Source organism: Vanellus vanellus (assembly GCF_965231255.1).
Source record: "Vanellus vanellus genome assembly, chromosome: 6".
NCBI lineage: Eukaryota > Metazoa > Chordata > Aves > Charadriiformes > Charadriidae > Vanellus > Vanellus vanellus.
The window spans coordinates 55,938,282-55,949,840 of NC_138911.1; the positions used below are offsets into that span (position 1 = coordinate 55,938,282).

At 47.1% G+C, this 11,559-nt stretch overlaps 1 protein-coding gene across 1 annotated transcript; it reads right to left on the reverse strand.

The window, feature by feature from the left end:
- Positions 1-6,774: 6,774 nt before the first annotated feature.
- GPHB5 (glycoprotein hormone subunit beta 5) lies at positions 6,775-9,083 on the reverse strand (the record flags this gene model as incomplete). Its single annotated transcript, XM_082484935.1, has 2 exons — positions 6,775-6,963; positions 8,880-9,083. The coding sequence occupies 2 exons, from the start codon at positions 9,081-9,083 to the stop codon at positions 6,775-6,777; spliced, it is 393 nt and encodes a 130-aa protein (XP_082341061.1).
- Positions 9,084-11,559: the final 2,476 nt, after the last annotated feature.

Consider the following 11,559-nt stretch of genomic DNA (forward strand, 5'->3'; position numbering starts at 1 on the left):
GTTCGACACTGCACTCATTGCTGTCGCTTAATTTCATCTCATCCCATTCAGGATGCCAGATTTAATTTTGCATTTGGTTTTGCCAAAGATCAGTTTGAGCTCTTGCTGATATCAACTCTGGTAAATTTTCACTTTGATCAGAGGTTAATGAATTCAGAGTAAACAGTTGTCACCAGTCTACAGTTTCCAGGTCTTCCAACACAACAGTTATTTGTACTGATAAGAGGTAGAAATTTTTGTTTGATGTCTGTCAAAGTAGTTTTGGGTGTAAGTCATATCCATAGTATGACTGTTATATCGTATCTCCCAACACTTTTCCCCAAAATAGGCAGCTGCTCTAACTGCATTACAGAACTGGCAGGCACTGAACTGCCTTGTCAATATGCAGTAGATGAGCCCAAACTTTCTCCAAACTTGTAAATATTAATTCATTAATAAGCAATGACATGGAGCTATGTGAGAGAGGAAAGACACGGGCAAAGTCTTCTCCTCTTATGAGCAGAAGTCATCTAAGGTGGTGAGCCCACGTTGCCAGGTGGGAAATGCTACAGAGCAAGGCATAGCATGGTGTCCATGCTGCCCCAGCGAGTGCGGCGTGAGCCTGGGGAACCGGCTCGGAAGTGCCTCCGCGGAGTCACACTGGAATAACTGGGGCTCAGCAGCACCTTGAGACTGGGAGGGCTTCAAAGAAGGCTGCAAAGAGGAGCAGAGAGATGGGGTCGAACTGTCCTCAAGTGCAAGGATAACTGAATCCAGTTAAATCTTTTATGATGTTGATGCACTTGTCAAATACAAGCATTTGGCTGCAAAGAGACTCTCTGCTCCCCTGAGAACACAAAGACAAGAGAATTTCTTTCCTTTCTTTTTGCATAGTACTTCAGCAATACTTAAAGTAACAATGCAACAATTTATTCTAATTGAGTTTGTTTGTGAAGCAGATGTAATGACCTCAGCACAAATCAGGATTTAACACATCACCAGTCCGTTCTTAGCAGGTTAAGAAAAAGTTATTTACTTCATGTGAGCAACTGAATTTTTTTGTCTTAAAAGTTGCTGTGTGCAATATCGCTGGAGTATGGGGCTGGTAAAACCAAAGCATGAGTACTAAAACATTATGTCTGACTTTTGAGTGGTATATCTTCTTTCAAATATTTTACCCAACTCTTCAGAATTCATGTCAAAGCAATAAAATTTCAAAACAAGGAAATTCAGTTTTCCAGCAATTATGTTTTGCATAGTCTAAAAATCATGTAAACAGTATTAGTTTCCTATTTACAGCACGATTCTGTACTCTTTTGCTTATCCTCTTTTAAACATGTAATTATTGTATATTGTAACTGCACATTAATATCGTCTATTGTACATAGTTTATTTTAACAAAATAAATGTATTACTAAGTATTTTGACAGCAGCATTTTGAGGTGTGGTGCTCCTTTTGTTTTTCCAGATGGTAATCACGTACACCTTGCAGGACATATCAGGTAGGAAAAACACATACTAACACATAGGACTGCTTTTTGGATGGTACTGGAACCACCCGCACCTTCCAGTGTCCCCAGCAGAAAGTCACACAGGAGGTGACACTGCAGAGGTTTGCTCATCTCGGGCATGTTCCTCTTGGGAAACTGCTGCCTAACCAAATTCTCTGCAGCCTGGAAACATGGGAATGTGGACTTGTGGGACCTGCAGGTCTGATTCCCTGCTGGCACTCAGCTTTTGGCTCACTCTGGTCCCAGGGTATCCCTCAGTGACTGGCCTGGAGATTTTAGGCTCCCATCTTCCACCAATATTAAGGTGCTTGGTTGGTTGCTCTTTCAGATATAACTTCTTTTTATTATTTTATTAAGGGGTTCTTGGCATTACTGTCTGTGGTCTCCACTGCACTATCATAGCGCCATAAAAGCATTTCTTTCTCCCTTGAGTGAATATTTAAAGTGTTTTGGAGAGAAGCCAGCACGCGACAGCCTAGCAGGCACCGGAGCTCTCTTGGTAGAGCAACTAGGAAAAGCGTTAGCCCAAGCGCTAGGAGTTTTGAGGGGAGTTTGTCACTCCCTGACAACCCTAACACACAGATAACAAAACCCTTCAACAAACTCTTCCTGATGGCAAGGAAGATGATGAGCTGTGTAACCTTCAGCCCAGCAGACAGGGCAGAGAGAGGCAGCAGAGAAAGGGAAATGTTTAAACGGTTGAAGAAGTTACTTGAGGAAAGACAGCCCTTAAATACTGGACTGGAATCAAGAATATGACTGGATCCAGCCTTCCAGGGGTTCAGGGCAGAGATGTGGATCTTCTTTTAAAAAAAAAGTAAAAAATAAATAAAAAAAAGATAGTGCCTTTGTTACCGAGCTTTTCAGTTCCATTGATTGCAAGAGCAGAAGCAGTGCCGTTGACCAGCTACTCTCATCTTCAAATTAAGACCATAAATCCCACCATTCCTGAACAATGTCCCTAACATTGATTGGGCTAAAGCAAGTTTTGCCAGAGAAATGCTTTTTGCATGTTCTCACAGCTTGTGAACCTCAGCAGGCTTAACCAGCCCCTGCCCGGGGCACTTGCTTGCAGAGCAATGACAAAAGGTGGCAATGTCTATTCCTAATAAAAAGGCACTGCAGCCCAAATCTCTGGCTGCTATAAATGAATATGTCCCCAGAGGAGCCAGGACAATTTGAGAGAGCACAGCGTGTGGCCTGGAATATGTCTAATTTACCTGCCACTGGAGGAAGCTGGCATTAGTCACCAGTCCTTCTATGACCAGGCTTTCTCTGGGAAGAAGCCGTGTAGAAGACCTGCACATCTGGGGTTAACAAGGTGCCAAATGCATCCTCCAGAGCAGAACCTTCCTAAACTGCTGCCTGCTAAAGCTGGGTGGATACAGCTGGGGAAGGATACCTCTGAACAGCCCTGATGCTTTTACATTTCCCTGAGCTTCTGCTGCTGGCTACTGTCAGCGGCAGGATATTGGGCGAGACAGCCCTTCACTCCGACCCGCGGCGGCAATTCCTACGTTTTCATGTGAGTACAATGAGAGCAGGAGGGAGCTGCCTGTCCCCTCCTCCAAAGAGAAATCCAGTCAATGCAGAAAACACAGGTCCGGGGAGGCTTCCTGCCCTCCCTCTCACCGTAACTCTGGTTTGAAGACGGGGTAAAATTCTGGCATGGTCAGTCTGGCTGGGCACGCCGACCACAGCACAGGAGCAAGGGAAGCTGAAGTTCTGAAATACCAGTGGAATTTTGCAGCTGTCATATAACAGGAAAGTATTGTCAAAAATCAAAGCACTGCAGGACTGTTAGTATTGCTGTTCGGGTTAAAAGAGCCACAACAAACCTGAGAAATGGAGTGCTGTGCAGGATACAGATGTGACTCACCATGAGGGACCTTGCAGCCTGTACACTCCAAAACACACCGGGAAGGAAAAAAAAAACAGCTCTGTCATCAGTCCCAGTGTCCAGAAGGGAAATTGAGGCACAAAGAAATCCACTGATTTGCCCCTGCTCACCCGACATGTTTATGGCAGAGTCAAGAACCAAGTCCAGTCCCCAAATTGTATAATCATGCTTTCTCCATAACTGCACCTGCTCATTTTTGAGCAGGTAGATGCAACCACCTCCTTTCTTACAGAAAGCCTTTCACTGCAGCAGGTACTTCAAGCTGGGGCTGCAGAGCTGTGAATGGTTCAACACTGAGGCTTTGTGAAGGAGCTTCTTTTTGGCCACACTTTGCTCCCTGTTTTGCAAGAACAACTCTCCCAGGGAAGTCAAGTTCCCCTTATACATGCAGAGCAAAATTTCTTTCCCTTGTTCTTAGGTAATGAACATCATGACAGTTTAAATGCGCAATAGCAAATTAGACTTCTAAGAGATTCACATTGCAGTCTGTGAGGATTTTTGTCTGGTGCTAGTGGTTGGTGTCCAGGTGAAGGGGACAACCAATGTGCTACAAAACAGCAATAGGGGTTTTCATGGGAGATGTGACAGCCTCTGTGACAAACAGTCCTTGCAAACTTGGGTATCAAAGACAGAAGGGCTGTTTAACTGCCTTGGACAGGTGGGATGGTGAGATTTAAATCTGTGGCTTTAAGGAGCATTAAATGCCCCTAGGGAGATGAAGGTGGCCTGGGAAGGGGCTTCTCATGCTCTGAAACGTGTGGGCTGCTTTGACCGCCTGCAGATTCTGAGCAGGACATACCATCCCAGCTGCAGCATAAAGGATGCGAAAGCCAAAAGACCTGGTCGCAAGTATCAAAATTGATGGGAGTTCAACAGAATAATGACCAAGTAGTGTAAGAACTTCTGGGGAAAAGCCCCATATTTGCAATTGCCAGCAGCAGGAATGAAGCTGGTTCCTTGAAACTCACTGTGGTGTGCCCACCTGTGGGAACCCAACAGAGCTGGACAAAGAGGGATGGGCACCAGTCAAATGGATTGGTGAGCTTTGGCGTTGGCTGTACTTCTGCCACCCACAGCATCTCCATTCACTTTTGTTCTCCTCCTTAAAAGACCGTCCAGAAGTGTTAGCTTGGTTTCAGTCAATACATCCTTCCCACTCTCCCTCTTCCGCCTCCCAGTCTGGCTGCTACTGCATCAGTCAAAACCCTCCTTCACACCCAGCAGTGTTTCCTCCTGCACACTTGCTGAGGCTTCTGCTGTCTCACCGTATCTGGGTACAGCCCATATTTCCTGCTGGCTGCAAAGGAAGGAAGTTTGCCACTTTCTAACCCAACTTCTAAGCTTGAGATGACAGCGCAGCCAGACTCCGTGAGAGAAATCCAGCCAAGGAAATGACTTCACATCAGCATTGAGGAGATGTTTTGCAGGTGTTCACAGCTCTGGCAAAGAGTTTGTAGGAGTTTATACACATTCTGCATGAGAAACCTCTATGCATAAATAAAGGGGGACACATTACTTTAAATTGCTTTCATACTACAATTTTGAGGTTTATTAAGGACAAAAAATAATTTGCAGGTTTCCCATAACAGTTGTCATGCCAGTTAGAACAATAACAAGAACAGATGGATTGTGAGACGCAAGTTGAAAAAAAAACCACAAGGACTTTTTTTAAAGGCAGCTAACCTCATCATGAGCAGCAACTTCTGCTGCTGTTTGACACAGCAGTCTCTATTCAGAATTACAGGAGGCAGAGTGATAAAATCGCGTCCTTCCTATTCAATCACAGCGCAGGTTTTATGATTACACTGACAGAAAAAACAAAGGGACAGCAACTAATAAACTACAGCTTAAATTAAATCTGTCTCATTGAGGACAGGACACTCGGGGAAGGTTCAAGCCTGCATCCTTGGAAACAAAGGCGACTGCATCCAGAAGACAAGACAATCTGGGGAAGGCAGGTGCAGATATTACTCTCAGCAGCAATTCTCTTCTAATGGCTATCTGAGAAGGTGCCTTTGTTTCGTAAGCTCCTTGTGAGCCCCTCTCACTTGGCAAATCTTCCTGCTTTCACATAACTTCCCATTGTGTTCAGAGGAGAAACAAGGGACAAACACGGGTCTGTCCTCCTCCAGGTGGGAACTGGAGGAGAAAGGCACTTACATGGTTGAGGTCACCAGGGGGGCTGTTGCAGCAGCTCCCAGGTGTCCCCTCCCCTTTGTAAATAGTGGGTCTGAGGAGGTGTGAACCATCCTTTGGCTTGTCTGCTCTCTTTCCTGTCCTGGGCTTCTCCCACCCACGTTGACCATATTACTGGCTGCTCCTCAGCTTTCCTGCGAGCACATCTAGCTGCCCCCAGCTCTGTGTGCATCCTTGGAGGAACGGGTCTCCATAGAGCTGAGCAGTGCAGGGAAGTGTGGGAACACCCTCTGTAGTCCCCTCTTTCCCACCACCTCAGCCAGGGGCTCACTGAAACCAAACCATGACCATCGTGTTTTGGCTTGGGCCCCCTAACTCTGGAAATTGTCAGGAGAGACTCCTTGGGCTCTGCAGAGTCTCACTGATTTTATATGAAGTCAATTCCCCTCCTATCCCTGGACAAAAGCAGATGGGAAAAAGTGCACTTTTGGTTTTACAGATTTAACAGGTTTCTCTCTTTTTCCAAGGAATTGTCTCTTGTAAGGCAAGATTTTTTCAACAGAATGGCTCCAATTAAGCAATTCACTGAAATATGTGCTTAACTGTAAAAGTTCATGATATTAAACAAAACACTTAATCATGAGTTTAAGTACTTTGCTGGGTCAGGGCTGAGTATGCATTCATCCTAATTTCAAGGTAGCAATTTGGATACCTGTTTCCATTTCATTGGCCTTAAGGCCTTTTCTTTGACTGTTATTCCTCATAGACCTCAGGGTAAGAAGAACTAACGGCGGGGGGGAGGTGACGGAAATGTCAGCAATTGCATTTCCATTACCGGGAAGGAGCTAAAACCCAACATGAATAAAGAGGCGGTTAGGCAGGCTGCAATGCCTTTGTGGCCTGTTTCCACCCCCCGGTGACTGTTTAGTCCATGCGCACTTTGTGCATGAAGAAAGGTCACACAGTGTGAAAAGCCTGTAAGGAAGGGAAACTGCAACAATTTTTTTCCCCCCCCACAGGATTTGCTATTGTACGGCCCTGTACTACATTTCTACAGCACTAATGCTTTGAACAGTATGAGGAGAGGGGATTAAACCTCATCTGCCCATAAAAGTTAATGATTAGGAGCATTACAGGGTTAGATCAAATTCTGGACTGACTTACACCCTCTGTAACGCTGGAGGTACCAAGGGGTATGAAGCCAGGGAAGAATTCGGCCCTTCCTTGCCTGACCTGGGAAAGGATTGCTCAGGCAGTCTCACATTCAGTCGTGGAGGTGGAGCAGATGTCACAGTCGCAGCGGATGGCCACCGGGTAGGTGTAGAAGGGATCCACGTCAGGGGCACACTTGGGCAGCTTCACCGTCATCATCTTGGTCTCGTTGTAGGTGCAAACACGGTGGTAAGACTCGATGTAAGGTGGTTCCAACACCGGCCTCTGAGGGGGGAGAAATGCTGGCCTCAGGCAAGAAGCAAGACAAACATCTGGAGTCCCAGTTTCCTCAGGGGGATTTAGTGTAAATAGGGGAGCCGCTGGGTAAGGTGGAAGGGGCCATGGAAATAATTTTTCAGTTACGTCCTTCAACACCTGCCTCTTGGAGCCCTGCCATGGAGGGGAGTGGGTGTATGTGCGTGTTTCTGTTTGTTTAAAGCATAAAGCTCCAATTAAAGCTGCCTGAAGGAAGACAAAAGCCTATCCAAAAAGCTGGTTTTCAGCAGAATACTAGTGTTTCGACCAAATTTGCATGTTTGCCAAAAGCAGCTTCTTTCTTCCAAAAGGATTGGTTCTCCATCAAAGAAAATATGTTCTGCTGGAAACCCTTTCATGTGCACGAGATGCCCATGAGCAGAGGTGCATCCAGGTGCCAAATGGCTGTTTTTTTCTCAACCAGACCAGTCTTCCCAGTCAGGCTGCACGTCCCACAAAGCCCCATGCATGCACACCGTGGGGGATGCATCCAGCACAGCAGCCAGCATAGAAGTCTGCAGTTCCTCATGAGAAAAACAGCTTGGCCAGAGACCTCAGCCACCAGGAGACAATGGGATCCTGAAGGCCCCGAAACCCACACTCCCACATGGTATCACAGTGGCATTGCTTTTGCTGAAAAGTGATTTTTTCCTCGACGGGGGCACCTTTTTTCCAAAGACTCCAAGAAGGGGCAGAGCAAAGAGGAATGGGAGCCCACTGACATCCTCTCCCTTGTGCAGATGGGAAACAGCATAAGGTAACACAGCCAGGAGACATTTTAATTTTTTCTGTCTTTCCCTCTGTGCTGGGTAAAGACCCTGCCCTGGGAACCGAAAGCGATGGCATGGAAAAGAACAGCTGCAATATTTCAGCAAGAAGATATCCAGACACCCTCTGTCTTACCAACACCCACCCACCCGTCCTGTCCAAGTACATCGTGGTGCTTTCTTGAAGCTATTGAGCCTAAAACCAGATGCATTCTGCTTAACTACATCCCAGTGGTACTGCAGCGCAGTAAGAGAGCCTGCAAGGTCTGTGCTGCCAGAGGAGCTTGGGAGTAGGGGGAACCAGGTGACAAGAGGTCCTTCTAAAGAATATTATACCACCAGGGAAATCTGGCCACCGGTGGCCTTTCCCCTCATCCCGCCAAGCAGTGAAAGAGGGCAGTCAGGGCTGGCACACAGCTGGCTCCTCCTCTGCTCCTTATACAGAGCACTTGTCTTCATGGGGACAAAATCCCTCTGGAGCCACTCAAATCTTCCCTGAATAAGTTAAACTGAGTCTGGCTCCTGAAGCCTGCCAGTGGCAGAAAGACGACGACAGTCAGAAACTTGTTCTCTGAAGTGCGTGTAGATGTACTTATGCTCTTTCTTTCTCCCCCTGTAGCCCCTAAACCATAACCACTTCATGTTTATACAGGGCTGTGACTTAAAACAGGACCAAATTAGAAACAGACATTATCTTTGGGATTTGCTTTTTGGAACAAAATGTATTACCCATCAACTGGGAGCTCCATCCTAATCTCAAAGGAATTTTTTCCAGTAAAGTAATAAAGGCTGCCTCTCCTTAAGTGGTTAAGCTGTAAGAGGCTTTCAAATTGCAAAATAACAGTATTACATAAGTGATTCATTAATATCACCACATGATGTGCATCCCCCTTTGAGGCAGTGGAAGGAGGGAGGGAACAACTATCAGCAAAGTGCTCCTCCACCAACAGTGGTGACAAGGAGGTCGTGGAGCAGGACACAGCACTTGCCTGTTTTGCAGATAGCTGCAAGCTGTTTAATGTTTGGTGGGTTTCTATCAAGGGCTTCCCTTGGCGGGGGAAGCACCACCCGGGGGTGTCGGTGCCAGCCAGCCACCCTCGGCCCCAGGCGCAGCCTCACCTCCCAGGTCTCACAGCGTCCCCAGCACGCGTCCGTCGTCACCCGCAGCCCCCTGCAGCCAGGTTTCTTGGCCAGGAAAGTGAACTCACGCACAGCGCAGCCGATGAAGGTGCGCAGGTCGATGGCAGAGGTCTTGAGTGTCCTGCTGCAGCTGGCCAGCAGCAGGACAAGCAGAGCACCCGGGGTCACGCGGTGGAGCTTCATGCTGAGGCAGAAGGGAGAGAAGCAGAGGGTTGGGAGAGGCAGCACAGTCCAGGAGGCAAGAATTGCTAGTGCACGGGCTCAAGTCCAGAGCTGGGATGCCCCTTCCTCCCCTCAGACACACTGTTCCCCATCCTCATTCAGCCTGAGAGAAGACGGGCAGATGTACAAATGAGGGATCGCCTACTCGCAGAAGGGGAAAGTTGTAGCGAAAAGGACTAACAGGCTTTCCCTGCAGAGCAGTGGGGTTTGCCTGGAAGAGATAAAGCCACCTGCCAGTGCCTCAGAGCCACCAAAATCTCCGTATTGCAAGTTTACTTTGCAGCAAATGCCTTCCTACCGCCCCAGCTGGGACGCCCTGAGCTTGCACCAGGCCAGTGGTTGGGCAGGCCTTTGGTTGCTCTCTCAGTGAGCGCACATGCTGTTGGCTGAAGACCCTGGCAGTACCAGCCCTGGCAGGGTCAGCCTGGAAGGGCTCTGTCTGTCTGTCTGTCTGTGATCCACACCTATGGCAGGTGGCAGGTTCCCTACTTTGCTGCACGGGGAGACAGCAGCGGAGCTGCAGCTCCACACATTCAGCAGGGTTAGGTCTGCAGGTAACACCTGCATTTTGACAAGGGCACCTAATTCTGGATTTATCCCACTTACCCTTAGCCTAAGTTAGGAGCCAAGTGTCCCTGAATTTGTCCTATGATCTCTGGAGAGATCAGCATCTCCCAAAAGTGTTACTGGAGTTGCCATTACCAATACCCTGAGCGCTGGACTTGTGCTGGTCTATTCCCAGGGTTGCAGCCAGAGAGGCAAATGCAACTGTTGGTTGTCCCTCCTGCACACGCTGTCCTACCAGCCAGCTCAGACCCAACCAAGGCTGCTAAGGTGGTGAATGAAGCTGGTTAGACAGGGTGGTCATGGCCAAGGTGACCAGAAGAGGCATGAACTCCTCACATTTTCCAAGCAGCCCAGCATCAGCCAAGTCCCTTCGATACTCGCTGCCTTTCTATCTCTAACCAGCAGCGAAGAAAGCAGCCAGCCTCTCTGGAAAACTTTTTCTGTCAAAAAAAAAAAAAAAGACAGCTGGAAAGTAACTGTAAGCCACAAGATCCATTTTATACCCGGCATACTTGCATTGCATTTAAAAATGTTGACCTGAAAAGCCCAGCCTTGACATTAAGCTTTGAGAAAGTCAGCTACTGCACGGGGCACACGGACTTGTGTGCAGTGGCCTGTGTCCTCAGCTGGATAGACTTCAGTTAAATGAGCTTGGCCTGACTGATGCTTGAGTCTCTAGGCTCCTGTTAAACCAAATGCTTTAAATTTGCTAAATCAGAGTTTTAGTTCGGCACATGAAGTTTTCTACAGTGAACCCTCCATATATGTGGCCATGCATACACTGTAGTCTTAAATGCGATTAAAGGTTGATTAAATGTATGCTTATACATAAGCTGCAACAGAGTAAAAAAAAAAGCTAAAATTCCTTTTTTTTAAAAGCGGACATTTGAGAGCAAAAGAGACAAACTTCAGAAGAAATGGAACATTTATTCTTTGCCACTTTAGCGAAACCTGCTGCTTTATTCACGAGCGGGAGCCATGACACAGAGTAAACACAGAAGCACACTCACCTAAATTGTTGGAGTCAGATCTCCTTTCGCAGTTTTAAATTGCAGATGGTGTTTCAGGACGTCAGAGTGAGCAGCAGGAGACCTGCACAGCAATCTTTGTCAGCTTTGCGCTCCGTAGATCTCCCTAGCAGCTGCTACTGGGTTGCTTAATTGCTCAAATTTATAGAAAGGGTCTTGTCAATCAAGGCAAGAGAGAGGCAGATCCTTACTTGAACTACCCAAGGCATCAAAGTCATTGAGTGTAAAGCAATCCTCTCCTATCCAACAGCGATTATCTTAAAGGGTATTGTTTCATACCATCAGCCTGAAAAAAAAGGAGTATCTTGCTGAGTGAAATAATGAGCATACACTGGGGCAAAATGGGTCTTCTTTTCGTAGTGGAATTGCAACACCTTTTTGAGGAGATTGGAGACTGGCTCTGAAATCATCATTACCTCCCTAATTAACAAGCCCTGAGTAAACACCCCGAAGGGAGGCTTTTCAAATATTTGTGAGAACAAACCTCTCAGTTTTTGTCAACTGCGTAACTGTACAAGTAATGGCAAGGGATGGGGGGAGGAGGTGTGAGTGTGCAAGTCAAGCAAATGTTCTCCTGACAAGCCAGGCAAGCTGTCACACAGGTAAGCACTACTGTGCAAAAGAAATTTGGAAATCGTGTCCATTGCCTTCGCCACGCAAACACTGTATTCAGCTGTTCGTAGGACAGAAAGAAGCCGAGGAACCTTGGTACAATGAACAACTTGCTGGTCACTGAGTTCATGAAAGACGAGCAGGTAAGAGAAGTCCAGACATAAGCTCATGCAGTGACCTCAGGGAAGTCACTTCCCTTCCCTGCCACCGGCTCGTGGCTGGACAGTGAT